The sequence below is a fragment of the Eupeodes corollae genome, chromosome 1, assembly GCF_945859685.1.
Source record: "Eupeodes corollae chromosome 1, idEupCoro1.1, whole genome shotgun sequence".
NCBI lineage: Eukaryota > Metazoa > Arthropoda > Insecta > Diptera > Syrphidae > Eupeodes > Eupeodes corollae.
Window position 1 is genome coordinate 201,955,983 of NC_079147.1, and position 21,972 is coordinate 201,977,954.

General features: G+C 31.4%; 1 protein-coding gene across 1 annotated transcript; it reads right to left on the reverse strand.

Moving 5' to 3' along the window:
• Positions 1-3,330: 3,330 nt before the first annotated feature.
• Positions 3,331-7,678, reverse strand: LOC129942886 (thioredoxin-2). Its single transcript, XM_056052006.1, has 3 exons — positions 7,519-7,678; positions 3,681-3,827; positions 3,331-3,614 (listed from the first exon to the last, which is right to left on the reverse strand). The coding sequence occupies exons 1-3, from the start codon at positions 7,540-7,542 to the stop codon at positions 3,465-3,467; spliced, it is 321 nt and encodes a 106-aa protein (XP_055907981.1). The 5' UTR covers positions 7,543-7,678; the 3' UTR covers positions 3,331-3,464.
• Between the last annotated feature and the right edge of the window lie 14,294 nt (positions 7,679-21,972).

Sequence of the window (21,972 nt, forward strand, 5' to 3'; positions counted from 1 at the left end):
TTATGAATTTGTTTTAGTTTAAAATTTACGACAGACTAAAATTTAATAAAAACGTTCAGATGAATGCAATGGTCAAACCACGTTTTGGTATTTAGAATCAAGCAAACGTCAATGACAGATTCCCAACACTACCAACACTACACTTTTCTCTGTCTCTCTTGTTTCAGGAAAAATGAAATAGAAGCACTAATTAGGTATTACTTTGTTAGCAAAACAGAAAGTAAGTAGAAAAATAATGTGAAAACTTAAAACAAAAATATAATTTGTTTCTTTGTGTGAAAAACAGAAGTTCCTCTGAATTAATAATAGGCGAGCATGTTTTTAAGCAAGTAAAGTATTGATTGTCATTTTTTTGCGATAGCCAAACGTAACGAAACAAATATATAGTTGTTCTTTTTTTTACGATCGCAACTCCTTGTCATTCTCACTTTCTATTTGAACGGAAGGAAAATAGAACCAAATAAATACATAGAGGCACATTGTGTAGCGAAAGAAATTGTGAAGCGACGAAAACAAAAATATAATTTGGTTTCTGTGACCTGCAACTGCAAATTCATAGAGAAGTTCCTTTGAGTTACCAGGAGACCATGTTTTGAAGCAGGTATACATTGTCCATCGGGAAAGAAAAAGAAATGTATGGTCGTTCTTTTGTATACTATCGCAGCTCCTGTCTATTCAAACGAAATGAAAAAAGAACCAAACAATATACGAAAGAAATATATAGTTGTGCTTTTTATTTAAACGATCTTAACTCTTCATTTTCCAATAAAATGAAGATAAACAATTAATATCTATAAAATACCCAAGGTTAACTTTATTATTGTAGGGCTAGGGTTTTGCATTAGAAAAGAATAATTTCTAGGTAAGGCACATTCTTTGTTTAAGTGATTGTAAGGAAGCTCAAAGCAAAATATAAATTGGTTTCTGTCAAATAGACATCTCAAATTCATAGAGAAATTCCTTTGTTTTTGTGTTTCTTTTGTCTGATGAGAAAATGTCGTAAAAACAAGAACAACCATACACTTATTTCGTGTATTGTTTGTTTCATTTCGAATACGTTTGAATAGAATGTGGGAATGAGTAGGTGTTGCGATCGTAAAAACAAGAACAACTACATTTCTTTTATGTACTATTTGATTCTTTTGTCCTTTCGGTTGAATAAAAAGTCAGAAAGAGAAGGAGATGTGATCGCAAAAAAAGGAGAACTATACATTTCCTTAGCGATGGACCTGCTTTAAAACATGTTCGCCTGGTAACTCAAAAGAACTTCTCTATGAATTTGAGTTGAAGAAACCAAATTATATTTTTGTTTTCGTCGGTTCATATTTTCTTTCTTTCTTTTGGTTCTTTTTTCCTTTCGTTTGAATAAGAAGTCAGAATGAGAAAGAGTTGCTATCGTAAAAACAAGAACAACTATACATTTCTTTTGTGTACTATTTGATTCTTTTGTCCTTTCGTTTGAATAGAGGTGAGAATGGGAAGGAGTTGTGATCGCAAAAAAGTAGAACTATTTATTTCCTTAGCGATGGACAATATAATATACCTGCTTAAAAACATGTTCGCCTGGTAACTCAGAGGAACTTCTCTATGATTTGAGCTGTTACAGAGAAACCAAATTATATAATTTGCATTCATTAAGTAAATAATATGCTTCGCCTACAGCCTGCTTCAAAACATGTTCGCCTAGTAACTTAAACGAATTTTTCTGTGAATTTTGAACGTTTTATGACTTCACAGAAACCAAATTTAATTTTCTGCGTTACAAATCTGCCAACTTTTCTGTTTGTTTTTTTTTTTCTTTTCGTTTGAAAAGAAAGTAGGTAATGAATGAGAATTAATGGCGATTGAAGGCAAAGATTCTACGGAAACCAAATTTTGTGTTGGTTTGTCATTTTTATATTTTGTTTTTCAATTTAGTGCAACTACATTTAAGCAACCTTAATCGCTTATGGTTAATGAATAACCTAAGGCCCTGAATTTCTTGCGGAAACATCTTAAGAAAAAAAGACGACGAATAACAAAAGAAGCAAGTTAAATATTTAAATCATTAATATTGCAGAGGAAGTGAGAAAAAATATGTACCGACTCGTATGATTCGGATTATGGAAGATTGTTCTAAGATCTTATAGATTTCGGGTTTTCTGGCAAATATAAACATAAATTCTAAATTTAGTTTTAGAAATGTGAGAATATAATTTGTATGCTTCCATTTCCCAAGAATTGTCTATTGTGTTAAGAAAGAAATGTGAAGTATTTTCAATACTAGACAGTAATGAATATTGAATTCCTTTTTATATTTTATCGTCATGTTTTGTCAATCCGACGTCGATCGTCCGAGTATTCCAAACTCCTTTGATTTTAAAGAATACCGCCATATATCAAAAAAATCGGAATTTGTAAGTTTCTGATTGCTATGGACCAGATTTGTGCAGATCTTCCGGGTGTGGAAGCCATCATTTTGGTATATTATAATTGAATACAAGAACTTTTCTCTATGTATAATAAGATTAATTAAAGATTGTTATTATAACTACATTTTCGAGTTACCAAGTTCGATAATTCTACTTTTGAAGTTGGAATTCCGAAAACATTTTCACTTTCGGAACGAAATACATAGTTCTTCAATTATTGGAACGTGAATTTTACTCAAACTGTAGGAATCAATTGGTATTGACAAAAATGTATGGTCATTGAAATTTTTTCGCAAAATCGATTTTAGAAGCCATTCATTTTTGTACGGAACCATTATTTTTCGGATGAAATATAGTTCTCTAGAAATCCCCCATCAGTGAGTTTCTGAGTTCTTTCTCACCAATTTAGGTTAAATATTGTTTTTTGATTCATTCATTTGATTGAAAAATTCCTATTCCCAACCAAATGAGCCCTCACGATAAAACAATAGTCATCTCCTTCTAAAATGTTTATCTGAAACTACATCGACTACAATAAATATCCTTAAATAATAGAAAACAGTACTTAATCCGTTTATTTTTTTTTCGTAATAAAGCATTTTAATTTAACAATATTATTTAGACAATGCGTTCTTTTAAGGCAACTCAAATTTTAAATTTGTTTTTATTTATTTTATTTTTAACACGCTACTTAGCTATGGAATTTATTCTTTTTACTTTCGACACACAGAAAAATATATTTAAATTGTGCTACAAATAAAAAAACGCAAACTTCAACTTTAAGAAGTCATAGCAAAATACACAAATATTTAAGTATGCTAATTTATTTTATTCATGTACTTTTTTATATTTTGGTGTTACTGTTGAGTTCGTGTTATGTGAGTTTTAAAAAATAATGAGGTTCAACAAAACGGACAAGTCCATAGAAATAATAATGTATTTATTTATTTATTAAACGAGACGACAGGAAAATATTGTTGGTTTTTAATTTTTTTGCTTAAAAGATTTAAGGGGGACAATTTTAATAATTATGTAATTTAAATATTAAACAAATTATGCGTGTTGTGCAAAACGTTTGGCTAAGTTGTCGCCGTTAGCACCAGAGAATTCATCAATTTTAGCTGAATTCTTGATGAACACAAATGTGGGCATGCTAGAAATGTTGTAATCTACGGCGATATCTTCGCATTCATCCACATCAACCTGGAATCACAATGAAAACAAGTGTTATAAATCAAGTATTTTGATGAATTTGTTTGTATTAAATACCTTAAGAACTACAACTTTGTCAGCGTATTGGGTTGACAATTCTTCAAGTCTTGGGGCGATCATCTTGCATGGACCACACCAGGTGGCAAAGAAGTCAACCACAACCAATTTGCTTCCTGCAGCTTGGAGTTGGCCATCGAAATCGGACTGAAATTAAAAATAAATAAGTTTAATAATTGTTTAAATAAAATCGAGTCAAAAATATTATATCACATAGAATTGGTCAAAAAAGGCTATTTTTACATTTGTTTTAACAAAAGTCATAAATAACTTTATCAGAAAATATATAATTAAAAATCCTGGTCATATTTTGTGGTATTTTGGATTTCTGAAATAATGAACTACAAAAAAATACATACTTTGGTTGGGCATGAAAATGTTACGTGTTTACAAATTACTGATATTTTTTTATCAGAATTTTGTTATCATTTTCTGCTCTGTTATATATGTATGATTGTATGTAGTCAGTAATAACTTTTAGGCATGAAACATGTAGTTTTAAATTGAATCTACAAAATATAAATAGAAAATCCTATCTTTTAAAAATCATTTTAAGTCACGTAGAGATAGGGACCCTTAATACGATTTCTTGATTATCTTTCTTTCTTCATATGGTTGCGGTTTTTGTATTTTTAATTTCATATAATATATAGTCTATAAATTATATGAATACATAAATATTTTGATATCTTTATTAAATCATGAATATAGCCTTGTAATGTTGCGTATAAGCAATATTCGAACATCGTTTTGTTAACCAAGTAATCTCAGTTAATTTTATAAAATAAATTCTGAAATATTAAATATTTTTGGGTAGCTTACTTCGGCATTTAAGTTTCTGCCTTCCGAAGGATGTCTAAGAAGTGAATACAAACCGATATACTTACGCTTACAAAAAACTTCGAATGCATAATGCAACTATGAATCACTAATAAAATTTATTTTCTAAAAAGAATAGTTTGATCTTAAGTCAAATAGATGTTTTTTTGGAAAGTGAAATTATTTAATTTAGTTTTAAACCCGAGGTAGATACATACATAATTTAGCTCGGAATTCCTTAAGTATCGGGGATTTGTTTGATTACGAGGCATTAGTTTGATTATTGATGTATATTTTTAGACATGATTTTGGCGGACTCAAGGGTGTATGAGGATAGGATAAAAGGATAGGACTAGAAAGAAGCTACCGAAGCCTACACATTGCAAATATTGAGCCTGGTAAAGCCATCCACATTCGTGTGGCTAAAAAAACAACGGAAATTAGTCTCAAGGGTAAACTGATGAGCTTTCCTAGAAGTACGGGTAGGTATTACGGTTGATTTTTTTTAAACGGAGGAATACAACTGGCTATTTCAATAGAGCATTGTTTGCGAAAATATAAAACAATGATACTCATGAAACCTTGTCTCAATAATAGTACGATCGCCAATCATTTTGCTCTTTTTCAATTGTATCCAAAAGACTCAAGTACGTTATTTGGGCACCAGTCCAGATATGAGAATTATACTCGGCTTTTGGACAAACAAAAGCTTTGTGTTTTTGTAGCCATATTAGAAGCGGAAAAACACTTCTTGCATCGTCGGAGAAAATTTCAACTCTTAGCAGCGTTTTCGCGATGTCGAGTATGTGATCACTCCACAACAAGTGGTTTGTGATGCACACACCTAGAACCTAACTCTCTTCAGTCTACTCGCTGCAAGTATCTCCCATGAATAGTGGCATTGTTGAAGGGTTACGCTTTTTCGACATTGGACAATGCTGTCAAGATCAGAATTAAATAAGCTTACCATACGCTGCCATTGGTAGTCGACATCTAAAGAGCAAGGATGATAATCTCAAACCGATTATGAAAAGCTGAGGGTACTGTCATCAGCGAAACAATTCCTTTTAGTACTTTTGCCATAAATGTGAGTTTAGAAAATGATGATTTCGTAGTTCCTGTCTTGACACGAATTCTCATGTTTGTTTAAACGTCCTAGGCCTTAAATAAGTTCAGTTTTGTGGGTAATTTTATATTTTTTTAAAATATATTGTTTCGTAGTTAGGTACATTCTTTCTTTAAAAAAAAATGAACTCCCCTAATGAGTTTAACAACTAGAAACCAATTAGATTACAATGCGTTTTTATTCGTGATTCACCAATTGTACTATTTAAGGGTATTTTTGTTGCGAAAATAGTTCAAGAAAGTTTTTCGTATTTAAAAAAGAAATACACTTGTTTCAAAGTTAAGCAAATTTAAGTACATGAAGTATATTTTTTCTAATAAAATTGAAGTCAATTTAATGAGAATACCTGAGTACCAACTTAAAATATTTTGATAAAATAAATTTAATCAAATTTTAAGACATTGAAAACGTTTAAAAACAAATACAGAATAAGCATGCAGATTAAAGATGTATTTTGAAAAGTGCAATAAGGTCGAGGTTTTAAAGTCAATCTTATCTTATAATTAATCGCCTTACTCTATGCACAATTCAGCCAAGTATTATGTACCAATCTACCGACACATGCACGTAATAAGAATTTACTCTTTTTTCTGTTAATTCTAAATAATGACCAAATTACACAAAATTTGAAAGTTATTTGGATAACCAATACTAATGCTTATGTATATAAATTACTTACGAATAAGATTTGTCATTTCTTCAATAAAATTATTTTCTTGGTAAAAACTTATGAGTCAGTTAAGTGGTAGGTAGTAAAAATGTTTTTTTTCATCATAATTCTCATTTATTTAATAAGAATCTGAAATATTGATGTGTTACTAACTAAGAATGATCGATTTTTCATTAAGTTACGAATCTTTGAATTAAGTATGAGAATCCAGCAAGAAAAAAAAACAGATTCTGTTCGTGACTTTGCTTCGCCAGATTCTTTGCAATACAGCTATAGATAGACGTAAGCACCTAGGTAGGTATATTTCATCTCCGGCAAATATCCAATATTTTCTGGAGGTCTTCCACTTAAATCTACAACAATAAATACAAGACAAATAACTTCTCCATATGAATAAAGATTTGTACCTATAGAAGTTTATTTTCGTTGTTTTGTTTTGTATAAAATTATTTAAAACGATGATGTGTGTTTTAACTTTGTAGCTAGTTGGAAGTTGGGTACACAATATATATATATTTTTTAATATTAATTAAAAATTTTAATATAATACAAATACAAAGGCCAGAAAATCGCAAAGCACACTCATATCATGAAATAATCGAATGAGTCATTACGTCATTAGATGTACAGACACAAATTGTTCGTATTCGTTTCGTTGTGGTTTCTTCGTAGTATCTACGAGTTACGAACCGAACCGGCCCCAAATCCAATCGCAACTTCCATGACACTTCTAGTTTCTAGAAGAGCAAACTTGTGCCATTTGGGCTGAACACGAACAACACCCGCTAGATTAGACCCTGATTGTAGGCGAATCGATATCAAAATCACTGCACTCAACAAAACAGCACATACATTAGACAAAATTAGGTCGCAAGTTAATCATAAAGGAATACAGAGCAATAAAAAAGAAAATTCTATGGCCTGGCCACGCACGCCGAAAGAGCGCCACTTGCCGCCTCGATGACCTCCTCCGTCACCCTCAACACAATCCTAATGAGTTGTAACTTGTAAATCAATGATATCACACTTCCCTTTATGTCATGAATGAATATCACATTTTCTTTTTTTTTGCATTATAACTTCCAATTAAATAAAAGAGGAAAACTTGCAATGTCATTTGGAAATTACTACATAACAAATTTTTTAAAATTAACAGCAGTTTCAAGGGCAAGCACATTTACAGTTGATTCTCGGTTATGAAGGGAGAAAATGAAATGACTTACCTTGCTCTTAACTTGGTACACCATTTTGTATAGATTAGCGGGTAATTGTTTAGATATAAAAATAATTAGGAATTATATTATCACTGGGACACAACTTTACTGAGCAAAGTTAAGTTAAGGAATGCGATTGCGATGTGCGGTTGCGATGCGATATGCCAAAGCGATTGCTGTAAGCGATGCGGCAACGACAGCGATGTGTGGTGCGATGCGGTATGACGAATTGTTGCGTCGAAATGTATGCGTCAAAATTTGTTGACTTTGCTTTTAGATGTCAGTGCTGTCGGCTAAGTGCAATTGGAGTGACTGTATTTTTTTAGCTTAGTACATTCAAGAACCCGTACAAAATATATTTTCATGAACATTTTACGTTACCTAGAACCTTATTTAACAAATAGGCAATATTCTTTATATTTTGTTTGTAAATCTCAAATCCGTGTTTTTTTTAAAGAAGCTTATTTCATTTGATGTCGTTGTCGATTGTCCATTCAACGAAGGATAATTCCACAAATATAATATGCTAGAAGACCATTTCGTACGAAATATTAAATTACGCGTGGTTTGTAAAATATTCGGCTCAACTTTCCATTACCACAGCACAAATTTCGACTCGAGGTTTTTTTATTTGATAGATATGTGTTAATAAATAATAACCACAGCAATTTTATAGCGAGGAAACATTTATTTCTATTTTTAATCAATTTTCAAAGTTCACTTTTTTACATACAAAACACACAAAAATGGTTGATTTTGACATTTCTTCCTTGTTTTTTGTTCAGTGTTGCCATACTTGTTTTATTTTTGTTGGGGAAAACTCGCACCCACCCCAAATAATATAGTGATCCCAAGCAGGGGGGTTGAAGGAGGCAGCATGCCCCCTTACATACCTAGCTGTTAGTACGCCGCGCCGCGCCGCCGTGCTATCAATTAAAAAAAACTTGTTTTGGGCTCAAATAATGCATTACAAAAAAAGTAGGGTTAAGTCCGAAAAAGAAAATATTTTCTTCTATGGCTTAAAGTTGTTTCATCGCCCTAATATTAAAAACATGTTCTATTGAGACCCCTACCTAACTGTAAATAAAAATCAGAAGGAAATTCGTGTTGAGGTAATGGAAAGTCACCCCAAATATTCAGCTAAAACATAGCTATATGCACTTACATATAGCGTTCTTGAATAATACAAAATAAAGCCATTCCAGTAATTTTGTATTCATCAATTTTAACCTATGATTGTCATTTAGTACACTTACAAGAAAATAAAAAGTATTGAATTATTCAATTAATTGAATAGTTGAACTGTTAAAAATGGTACTCAGTACAATCATATGCTCGATCGACTAAAACTAAAGTTAAAACCAGCGACCATATCTCTTAATAAAGCCAAGGACTAAATTGCTTTTTAACATCAAAGCTAATATGCTCAGTAAATGTAAGATTTGAGTCTTAAAATACACCCAAGTTAGTAAAAACACATACTCTGATTAAAGAACAAGAATTAAATATGTAATCGAAAACAATTGGAATCATGTGTGTCAAACTCTTAGTCCTATATTTGTCAACATTTATTCATCTTACACATGAGCTACGAACTGCGAACTGTGGATGTTCGCATATTTTGACTTTTCTTTCACATGTGTTTATTTCTATTCGCAGACAGCGATGAATTGTCAATTTTTAATTACCCTTTTCAATTTCAACATACAAAAGAAGAGTGGTATAATTTTGAGGTTAAGTTGATCGCGAACAATTTATTCGTTGCAGTGTGGATGGTATGTGGAACGCAAATAGAGTTTGACAGTTCGTAGCAACCACACTGCAATTCGTTACTACCAAATTGTTTCTACAAAATTGTCTTGTTTTAGAGAATAGAATGCAAATTGTATTATCCTAACATAAGTGTCAATTGGTTTCTTATAATTTAAGTGTGTTTTTGTTTGAAATTGACTTTTTGAAATGTGTAAAATCACGTTTGTTCGTCAATTCGTTCATTAATTGTTCGCTGCTCTCATGTGGAAGGCCCTTTACAACGACACAATTGTTATTGCACCACTCCCCAATTAATACTCGTATTAAGTCTTCTTGTAAAAGTAGGCAGTCAGATATTAAATTAACTCTTTGAAAATTTCATGTCGTCAGCATATATATGAACAGACGAATTTTTATGATCAAAACTGAGTCATTTATAAATAAAATAAATAAGATTGGGTCTAGACCCCTGCAATGGGGAACACCAAAATTGTACATTAATTTCAAAATATAGTGTATATTGTCTATTAAGAAAAGCTCGTTAAAACCTTTACGAAACAGTTTAAAAATCTGTGCTTTATGATACAACTTGTCAAACGCTTCACTAAAATCAGTACAATCTACTTTTTTACATTTCTCAAAAGCATTTAACAAAAGGACGTACAATTCAATAAATGAGCAACGGTAGAACGTTTTTTTTTAACAAAACCAAGCTGGTTATTACATATAATTGAACTACAATGAATGGATTGACTCAAACATTTCATGTATCACAGATAGTATAAAAATAAGTCAGTAGTTCATAATTTTATTTTAGGACGGTTCTTGTGCACTGGAGTAATAAATACGGCTTTCCAGATAATTTGAAAACTCGGATTCTATAACCATCTTTTTTGATTATATTTTAGCACAGATTTGTTTTTTTTTTTTTTTTTAAGTTTTTGACATTATAATCGAACCATAATGCGATTTTTTACGAGCTTTTTTAAATGAAAAAGTTTTACTGAAAAAGTCGAAAACAGTTTTATAAAAAGCATTCTAAATATATATGTAACTGAAAGAATTTAGAAATACATAATTTATTAAAATATGTTCGTACTACTTGATGATATGAAACTTGTTGCCATGGTTAAGCTTACGTACTGGGCATAATTAGTCTCATGGACTAGCAGTACACTTTTGAAGATAAAGATAATATGGCGTAAAAGGTTCAATATTTATGTGTGTGTTCTAATGAAACGTTTTTATAAGATAATTACAGGACGGTTGTTAGTCAGCGCTCTGTTGAAAATAGGCAAAGGACTTTCAATAAAGAATTATTGTTAACTTTATTTTTTTACACAATATTGTAAGATCTGTTATACCTGTGAAAATATAGTATTTTTGTTTGGATGAATGACACACACTCATAGTGTCTCTCATAATGTTAGTTATTGTAATCGTATCGATTTGTAAAATTGAACATTTTAGTATTTCTCGACGTTTCAAGGTCCCTAATTTATAAATATGTTATTTTAAGAGAGATGTGTGTACGTTCGTGCGTCCGCACGTTCGTTAAGCTTTTTTGTCGTCAATATCTCAAAAACGAATGCAGATGTCGACTTCAAATAAATTTTATTATTCCGATAATAACACAGAAAACTGCAGAAAGGAATTGAGGAATTTAGTGGGTGTTTTTTTACTATCGCAACTTTAACAAAAATATAAAAATTAAAATCCTAAACATTTTGGGATAGAGAAGTTGGCAAGATATTAAAAAAGATGGCGTGGATTTACCTTAAATGCCACAACATGTTAGATGTCATTAAGCATTGACATAGAGAGGAAGTCCTTAGTCAATTGTAAATAAGTCGAATTGGAATTATTCAAACTGATTATTCTTTCTAATTCAAGCAGATTCAGTTTCCTATACAATCGGGATAAATCTTAAAATACCATAAATAAATAAAAATAAACTTACCATACTTTCAATTTCCGACATCATTTTGTTTAGTTTAGCGAATAATTTGTTGTGTTAAAATATTTTTTAAACTAATTAATACTAAAGGTGGTGCCGATAACAAAAAACACAATTTTTGTTTATACACATTTAAAGGTTTACTGTAATGGCCATAAGAAAAACCCAAAATATATAAACATTCTTTAATATAAAAATTCCACACTGCATGAAGCTGAATTAAAAATGTTACTAATTCCATCACTCCAGCAAAAGAAATTGTGTTTCGTATGATTCTAAAATCCGAACCCATGTTGAAGAGTTGTTACTGGCGATTCAATGTTTCGATGTGCGTTGTACTACGATGAAGCACGTCATTGGGTTGATGTTTCTTAGTTCGCAAATCAACTTTTAGATGGCGTTTTTCTTAGACGGTTAAATTAAAAAAAGGGTTGCCTTCAAAATTGTAAGTTAATTTAAATTATATGCGATGTATGCAATAAATCAATAGAAGGAATAAGGAAACGGACAGTATTAATTCATCAAAGGCTTTTATTTGTTCAAATATCAACACTCGCACCCGTCTATCAATTTGTCTAAGACTTTAAGAAAATATAAATAACAATATTTTGTCTGAGATACAAAAAATTGAATTAAATATCTTTCTTTGTTCTCCTAATACTTGAGGGGAGAACATTTCTTATCATATTTTTGTGTTTTTTTTTGTATATAAATACATAACTACAAATTGGATTTTTGTTAAGACCATTTTCTTAAGTACCATCATTTTGAAGTCACAACCTGTTTTGCTACCAATTTTGTTTATTTTGTTTGTAGATTCTATTTTTTATAAAAAAAATGACTTTCAGATTTTTATAAATATTTTACTGAATGTTGAAATCAATAATTTGTATGTAACGAATTAGTTGGATGCCAATATCTATAATTTTTAAAAAGATATTAGATTAGAAAATCATTTTTTACCAACTTTTATTGATGTTTGTTTTAGGTTTTTATTTGTTACCAGAAGTCAAAAATATTTTGGATTAAAACTATTTTGTGTTCGCAAAATATTCTAGATGATAAATATTTGTTTTTAAATAAATAGTTAATTGCACTTTTTTTAAAACTATACTTGGCTGAGAAAATTCTTAAAAACTTAAGATGGCTTATGGACTTTTCATCATTGTTACTCTTTCCTATCTATTTTTAGCTTAACATTAAAAGACATTGACTTCATAATTTTCATCTTACACAAAATATTGTTATGAATATTTGGGTAATGACAAATCGACAGTTGGGTACGGATAGGAAGTTATTAGTGTGGTTCACATCCCAATATTTTCAAATATTTAGTGAAGACCGGCTAAACGACAGTGAACGCTGACTTTAAATATAAAATCAAACCTAATCAGAGTTTTAACTTGTTGTATTAAGATTTGTCTGAAAAAGAAAAGCAGACATAAAAACGATACTGTAGTGTCGGACATATACATTTTTAAATTCGTCCAAGAATCATATTGGAACCGAAATAGATTTTTGAGACGTAAAATTCATTCACATTAATATGTTTACCAACAAAATGGATAACTAGTAATACAATATCCTTAACTAATTTGTCTTTTCTGCTAATTTGCATAAACCAACTGCAAACAAATACCGATTATGTGCAAGTAGTTTTTCCATATTGAAATTCTTCCTGTATTAAATTAAATGTAAATCATTTCACCCCCTAAAATAAATGTACTCAGTGCTTCATCAGAGTGTTGTGCTCTTAGCTCTTTGAATTCACAGCCAGATACCACCAACACTCAAACATTTAATAACAAACAACCAAAGGATATTATATTAATATTTGTTTATACTTTTTTTGTGAGGAGAGGGAACGATGCGACGCATGATAAGGATGTTCACGTTTTGTTTCAATTATCGGTGGAAAACACAATATAGTAGATTCGCCAGGATTACACAAATATCAAGTTCCACCCTTCATTTTTCGATCATCATCTCATCATCATTACTATCTTCAGTGTCTCTTTGCTGTCTATAGCTATCTTTGTTTATATATAAATATATAGGACTCATGTTGTGAGATCCTGCGATTATTAGTTCATTGATAATGAAATTTATCTCTCTCCTAATGTACCATAGGCAAATAAAAAAGGACAAAAGCTGTGTTTATAAGGATCTAATTTCTGTTTAAGTGGAAGTTTCAGGATACAAACAAAAACTGACTTTGAACTGACAGACCATAAAACGGGTGTGCAGCCAGCAGTGTGCTGGATTCAGAGTGTCAGCGCATTTTCTATAGATCCTCAAGTATTTAGCTAAGCATTTAATCAATTAGTCACACTGGGGCTTGTTTTGTTTTTTGTTTCAGAATGTATTAAGAATAAGCTCAAAAGCATTTGCGCAAAATTGTAGACAAACTTCTTATTACTAAATTTTACATGTTGGCAATTTTTTTTCGTAATTATGTTTTAATTGTATAGGTATTCAAAAAGTTTTATTTTCTGTTATCTAGTAAATTTTGTAGCCAATTACTTTTACTTAAAGTAGTCATTTTGTGATTTGTATTTAAGTAAAATGTTACTAGCCCAATTAGCCCAATTCAAAAATACGAGCAGGCACGTTTTCCAATATAAGTTTTTTTTACTATGTACTCTTTTTAAAAGAACTTAAGCGATGGACGTGTTCAAATGAACCGTTTTTAATAAATGGAAATTTGAAATACACTACTAAGCAAGGGACTTTTGGAATGTTATTAAATTGCTCAATATTGAAATAAATGTTAAATTAGGTTATCTGAGAATTTCTTTCAGTTTTTTAAAGTCTTAGGGCCAGTTTTTATTTCTTAGGGCCAGTTTATCTATTCAATAAATTTGTCAAGATGATGTTTTTACTTGCGTTTACTTGCGACATATAGTTGCTATATGGCAGGTTGTGCATTCGGTAAAAAAACATGACATTATGATGGAAATGATTTAAAAATGGGTCTTGCGATTGCGTCTGTCCTTACCCCTAAAGATCAAACCATTTCAATTAAGTTTAAACTTGCAAGTTAAGTTTTAAGCAGATTTGAGTTAGGCGTTTTTTCATTTTGTAGTAGTCTCCATACAAAATTTGTTGGTCAAAAATCAAAAAAAATCTTAAAAACGTACCTATTGATTTTTATTAAATTTACTCTAAAATTACTAAACTTTTCTTCTTCCAATAAAAAAAAGAATATAAGAATATATTGTTCCAGAACCCAAAGAACCGTTATTAAGTTTTTAAGTTTTATCAAATTATGATGAAAAATGACAATTTGTATTTTTAAGATTCAATATGTCAGAAGCGACTCCATATTATATAACGAAAATTTAATGAAAAACATAACGGGCTATCCATTTTGCGGTTTCAAAAGCATAGGGCGGGAATTTGGCAACTGTCAAACTAAGTTGTCAAACCAATTTTTTTTTTAAAGTCTGACATTTACAAAAATTTATCTCTTTACTATCGCACAGAGCATACAAATTGTTAAAACCTACTATACAAATGTTGATTCTGCCACAGTCACTGCCACATATCGTTCTTTATTTTCCAACTTCACAAGCAATTGCCAAAACTGTGAAGAAATTTTGAAGAAATTGGATTGGTTACGGATATTGTAAGGCCTGTGTATCATCGTTTTGCAAAACACCACTGAAAATGTTGCTGCTGTAAGTGAAAGTGTTACCTAAGACCCGAATGTGTCGATTCCCCGTCGTTCTCAGGAATTAGGACTGCCTTACGACACATTATGAAGTATTTTGCATTTGGAACTTCACCTGAACCAACTAAACCCAGCTGACCATTCACAACGTCGTAGAAACGTCGAATGGGTGCTTGAATAACAGGCGATAGACGGCGATTTTTTGAATAAAATATTCTTCAGCAACGAAGCACACTTCTTGAGTATGTTAATAAAATAAATGTGTCGTATTTAGGGTTCTGAGAATCCTCAAGTAATTGAAGACGAAGACAGTCACAAAAAGTTACTGTTTTGTTCTCTCTTTGGTCCGCAGGTGTGATTAGCCCTTAATGGAACGACAATTCGGAGTGTTATGATAACGGATTTTTTCCCGCTATTAAAGAATATGACTTAGAGAATATGTGGTTTTAACAAGACCGTGCCACATGCCACACAACTCGAACGAATATGGCTTTATTGCAAGATACATTTAATAATTCTTCGTCGTGGCGATAGCAACTGGCCACCGAAACCACTTGAATTTTTTTGGCGCTTCTATACGGAAGACCGTGTTTATGCACTTAGGTACTTGAATACAAGATTCGTCAAGTTATGGCTGAGATATCGCCCAATATGTGTCAAAAAGTGGTCAAAAATTACCTCAAAAGATTCGATGCTTGCAACAATTCGCGTGGTGGTCATTTCATGATGTAGTGTTTTACACATAATGACAACTTTCAAAATTTACAACAAAAAAGAAATATCATGAAAAAAATATTTTATAAGTATTTTTTTAACGTTCCTACTTTTGAAACCGCAACCCTGTACATTTAAGTGTTGAAGGTAAATGTAGATAAAGATTTGTTTTCGTTTACTGCTGCACAGTTTAATTAAAAAATAAAAAAACACTGTGATATAAGTGTTTGATGGTGGGTATATCTTTTATTATAAGTAAATAACAATTATTATTATATTATGAAGAGATAACAGTTTTTGAGGAAATTAGAAAATATTTAACCTCAATTTAAATGGGCAGAAACATATTCTAGCTTTTATTATGGTTGCGCTAACTCTCAAAAACTCACTTCATACTCTTGTATAGAATTTTTTGGATTTTATCACGTCCTTGTGTACTAATTCATGTTGAAAACAAAAAGTATCCTTGTAAAAACTAAACTACCTACTTCTTTAAATTTATTGTCACACTTCCGTCACGGGTAGTTTATTTATCAACAAATTTTTGGAAGGCTACTCAAAATTTTCGAGTTCGTTTTTCTAAGCAAATGATTTTTGAATTTGGTGTGAAGTGTGTGCCACAATATTGCATCCAAGATGAGCTGACCGCACAATTTATCAACTATCCGTTTTCTATTGTTTGCAACAAACAGGGTCAGAACAAAGCAAATCCGATTCCAAGCCATGAAGTACAAAACCGTGAAGAAGGCATATTCTAAACACTATACACACACAATAACAGTCAAGAGGGGCGAACAGAAAATGCAATTTGCACAGAAGTTTTGTTGTCTATCTAGTGGATGGTTACCTATCTGGATGTATGCGCCTCTTGAAGTGGCACAGAGAGTAGAGAGGAGACCTTTACAATACAATTGTCATCGTGAGGAAGCCGTGAGGCAATCAAACCTCGATTATTGGATCTTGTCGAAGTAAAAAAGGACGATCACAAAGGAAATCATCATCAAAGACACTTCTTCTAGGTAGCCTTTGTCCCTTTTAATATAACACACACTCCACATCCACACATGGAACTAATATTATTTTTTTGTTTAACTCAATGAACAATGAATTGCTAGGGGCTGTTGAATAGAGAGCCTTTCGTGACGGTAAAGTGGCAATCTTTTGTTCAAAGGTCCTTGCGGTGAAATTATTTTTTTTTTCGATCATGAGGCAAAAATTAAACACTTTCTCTCTCTCTAAAGTGTGCCAGATCGATCTGCCATAGTCAAAATCCTTTTTTTGAAGGCGCTTGGTAAAGAAAGCATACATGAATTTAAATCCGATACAATTAACTGCTTAACGTCAATTATAAAAATAAATATATTCCGTAATATTTTTTGTTTATTATTGTAGTTAAAATAATCCTCAACAACTTTAAAAGAGACATAATGGAATTAAAATTCATCATCAAAACCGAGAAAAAAAAGACATGGGAGTTTTGTTTGTACATAAACTCAAACCCTACCGTGGTAAACCCTCTTCAAAGAATTAAGTATAATTTTTAAATAATAATAACATCAACATTTAAATCTGAAGGGGGTTGATAATTTTCAGTTTAATATTTTTTGTATACTGAATTTTAATCCTTTTCAGACGACACGACCTTCAAAAATGTAAAATGAGCATTTCACTTCTCGGTTCGTTAACTTTTTCATGTGAGATTTTTAAATTTAGAACTTGGTAAAATCGTTCATTGTCTCGCTTTTCCTCTCTTGATGCTTCTTTTAGAATTGTTTGATGTCCTTTAGTTTTTTTAGAAAATGCAAAAACATTGACTTCCTGCATTAACAATATTTGCATATTTAATTTACGGATGCACACACGTTTATTATAGGGATTTTGTATCATAAGTAGTTTGTAAGAACATTGTCATCCCTTTTTTTTTTATTTGGAGCAATGTCATCGCATAAGAATCCCTTTACAAAAAAAAAATGTTTTGATTTTGTTTTTATGGTAATTTTGTGTCTATAAATCATAAAGAAACGTGTGCTTACTGTCAAATAACTTTTAAATGGTAGGGTTGATTATTATTGTTAATTATTCACAGTCATTAGAGGGATTTGTTTTGAAATGCGCTATTGAGAGAATGGATATTCGAACTATAGTTTGCAATATTGTTTTCGAAGTAAGTGCGAATTTTTAAAATTTGCTAAATATACATAGGTATGCAAATTATGAATATTTAAGGGGAAGTTTTAACGTTGAGTCAAGTTTTGTTATACCCCTCATGTTACAAATGACAACGGCATGGAAGTGGAAATGTATGTTGTATGCCGATTATCTGCTATGTGAATAAAGAAAAGACTCAAAAAGGCAATTAAATTTAAATTTGCTAATAGTGGTAGAGTGTTTAACCTAAGTTTTTTTGGGTTTAAAGAAATACAAAAAGTGAAAAAAAACAAGGAAAATTCTTCTTTAATATACAAATTTATGTTGCAAACGAAAACTAAAGTATGAAATGAATATTCAAATTTTCCATGTCTCAATCAGGGTTTCTGCTTAAGATCCTGAATATTTGCCCTTTCTCTTAGAAAATATTTTACGGAAATAATATAAAGAATTAATAAAGTTTTTTCCAAGTTCTAAATTGTGTGAAAACAAAGATTTTAGTTGTTTTTGACAGGAAATCGTTTTTTGGTGAATATCGTTAACTTAGGCAACGGCCTGGTCACTGATAAAGCTTCGGTTCCCATCGATCACCGAAATCAAGAATCAGTGACAGTCTCGAAACCTACCGCGTGCTGTTGTCATGTGTTTTTTCTGTCATATCTTTTTCTTCTCTCCTTCTGTCTTGTGTTGTTATCACTTTACATAGTCTAGTCGCTCAAGGTGCTGTGTTCTCTACTCTGTACATGTATTTATTTATTCAGTAGCAGTAATCGATATTTGTACAATTTAACATTTGTATTTTAGAGATTTAGGATAAATGCATTTATTTCTTTACAACTATAATTAATAATGTGTATAAGTTTAAGGGAAAGCTACAAACAAAAACCCTCCTACAAAACTTAAACCTAATATTGCAACACTCGCATATCAAACATTCTTTATTTAAATTATTTACCAAACCTTAAATTATAGAGGGTAGAAAAATTTGAAGTTGGTTTAATAATATATTAAGTTACAATTTTGATAGAATTTTTTATTTGAGATATTAATGAGAGTGTCTAAAAAGTTGATATTGGTCAAATCATGTAGTCTCTGGGTTGAGTAGTAACGTGCTAGATCAAGTATAATCTTAAGTATTTTATTTTGACATCTTTGAATTTTTAATTTATGTGTTTTGGCACAGTCGTGCCAGACAGTTGTACCATACTGTGTCAAAAGCTTTAGCAATGTCTAACAATATCAAACCTGTCGAAAATTTTTGAGATACGTTTTTTTTAATCCTTAAAATTTGTTGGATTGTGTTGTGGTTGCGCCTAAATCCGAATTGAAAGTCAGTTAAAATATTGTATTCAGTTAAGTGATTATTGAGTTTTTCTTGTATAATTTTTTCAAATAACTTTATAACACAACTAAGTAGACTGATGGGTCTGTAGCTATTAGCATCATCCTTGAGTTTGCCAGGTTTAGCAATTGGTATAAGCAATGCTGTTTTCCAGCTTTCAGGATAGTAACATATAGACATATGTTAAATAATGATGTAAGGTATTTTATACCAGAGGGAGGAAAGGCTTTTAGAATTTTGTTATTGATGCCATCCAATCCAGCTGATTTCTTGTTTTTTTAGGACTTGATAAGTATACGTACTTTTTCAGGATTCACGATAGCGGAGCCATTTACGTCTTTCAAAGTTTATCAAACGAATTAAGAGCAATATGTTGTCGTGAATTTTTTGTTTTTGACTATGGGCCATTTACGTCTTTCAAAGTTTATCAAACGAATTAAGAGCAATAGTTAGATGGATATAGAACTAAGCTAGGATAAACTTCATTCACTTCGTATAGTAGATTGCCCCAACAATTAACGCGAAGACAATTCCATTGTTGATGACGACAGTTTAAATCGCCTTCAACAATAATTTTGTTGAGAAGTCTAAAAATTTTTCGTAAGTTACTTTTAAAGTCGAGAATTTTCTCGGCGGTTTTATTTCCACCAGGGAAATAGGGGGAACTAAACATATGTCTACTCCTATTATCTCAATACAACTTCGGTGTAAGTTAGTATGAACAGTGTGTTCGATTTCTTTTCTTACTATCACAGCGACACCCCCAACATCTACGTGCCTCCTGTCAAGACGAAAGCAAATGTAAATCTGGATGTGAAAATGATTTATCCTCTTTTAACCAAGTCTCTGTGATTAGGGCAATATCAAATTTTGTATTTGTAATGAAATTGAAAAATTCAAGTTTTTTCTTGAAAATGCTTCTTGCATTAAAAGTAATAATTTTAAGAGAGGAATTTAACATATTAGTTTGAATAGACATACTTAATAGCTAGTGATGCAATTACGTTGAATTGATCGGATTTAGTGAGGCATGAGCTTAGCTTAGCTTTTCGAAAGAGAACAATTTGTTGCTATCATTAGCGTTAATAGAGGTGGAGTGTCCTCAAGAGGAACATGTGGATTTATTCTAGGTTTTGATGACGATGGGGTTGTAGTTGTTGGTACATGTTCAACAGAGGAATGTTTTGAACGATGAGGCAACGTAGGAAAATGTGAAAGAGAAAAACGGTCATGTGAGACTTGGTGCTGCACTTTAGTCAAGGCTGGAGCTTGAATGTTGTTAACGTTATTGATTTGACGACGAGAAGACATTTTATTTCGTATATCTAAATATCGTTTACGGCTTATGCAGTTGGGATCGGATGATTTGTGCGGACCGTTGCAATTAGCGCAGCGACTAACACCAGTCGAAGTGCAGTCATCAGTTTTGTGGGAGCCGGAGCAGTTTGCAAAAAACTATTAATGTGACAATTTGAAGACCCATGACCATAAAGCTGGCAATTATGACATTGTGTAACCTTCCCGGTGCTATGTTTTTTCAAGTCCCAGCGAACAATAGTGTTAAATATGCTAGGAAAACATTGCCTTAGTTCATTCAATTTGGCAGTGCCTCGTTCAAAGTAAACAATATACATATTATGTAGCTTTTGAATTGATTTTTGGTAGAAATTGTTTTTACATCGATGCATTTTAAACCAGAAGAGATGAGTTCTTCTTTGATATGTTTACCGTTTATTAAGTCAAGGCCTGACAAAAAACCTTGAGGCCTGGTTTCCTTGCGTGCATAAGAAAAGAATTCACACTGGTTATTTGTTAATTCAGTTTTGATTTTCACATAGGTTTCGAGAGAAGGTGATATAATTTTTTGCCCAAGGGTGATAATTTTGATTAAATATTTATCAATGTTTAAGTCGTTCAGAATGCCACGCACTTTTTGATTTGTAGATGTTTAGACCACAATTTGAGGAACACTTTCTTTAATGACGTTCAAACGTTCATTATTATTTTCACTTTCCATTTCGTTTGTATCAGCCATAAGGCTTTGCAACGGTTGGTAATAATTGTGTCTATTAAACATTTCAGAAAAATTATCAGTTTTGGTTATATTTATATGCTTGCTGGGAGGGCGGTCGACGCCTTTACCAAAGTTACTACGAAATCTTTACGAGTAATTGTCAGGTTTTTTGCAGATGACAATAGGAAAACACTTGCACTCACTACCGAGTTTATGTGCTGAGTAGTGTGTAATGTAAATGTAATGTCTTTAAATTAAATCTGTACTTATACAACTTTACTGATTAATCATTATTGCTTATATGACTCTCCCTGGATGGGTCAAAATTTGATGAATTTGTGCTGATGTGCGGTTGGAATAGGTCTGGAATTCTTATTCATATAATGTTATTCGTCCAGTCCTAAGTTAAAAGTAGTACTTTTAGAAAATAAGTTTGTAGCAGTAAAATACAAAATATTATTTTAATTTGTATACAAAAATTATTTAAAATACAAGAGAGGTCATATCCATTTACACAATACGATAAGTTTTGAATTTAATGGAATGCCTACGAAAATTAAAACAAAACAATATCCCGGGGAGGGAAGGGAAGGGGTCATAGCCAGTAGAAATAACACTTAAAGGAAAGCTTACTTTTATTAGTCTTTTAAAAATAACAAGTTAAGAATCTGGATAAAAAGAACACCAGTAAACACGCAAGTGCTATAGTTAATATCACCAAAAACTAAGTAATGTTTCTGTTATTTTGATCATAACTGTAAAGTAATGTTCTGTATGAACTGAAACACATTTTTACTCATGATTTAGTTGAAGCTATTTGACTTTTTCACGAGAGCATATATAGAATTATGCAATTCCCATCA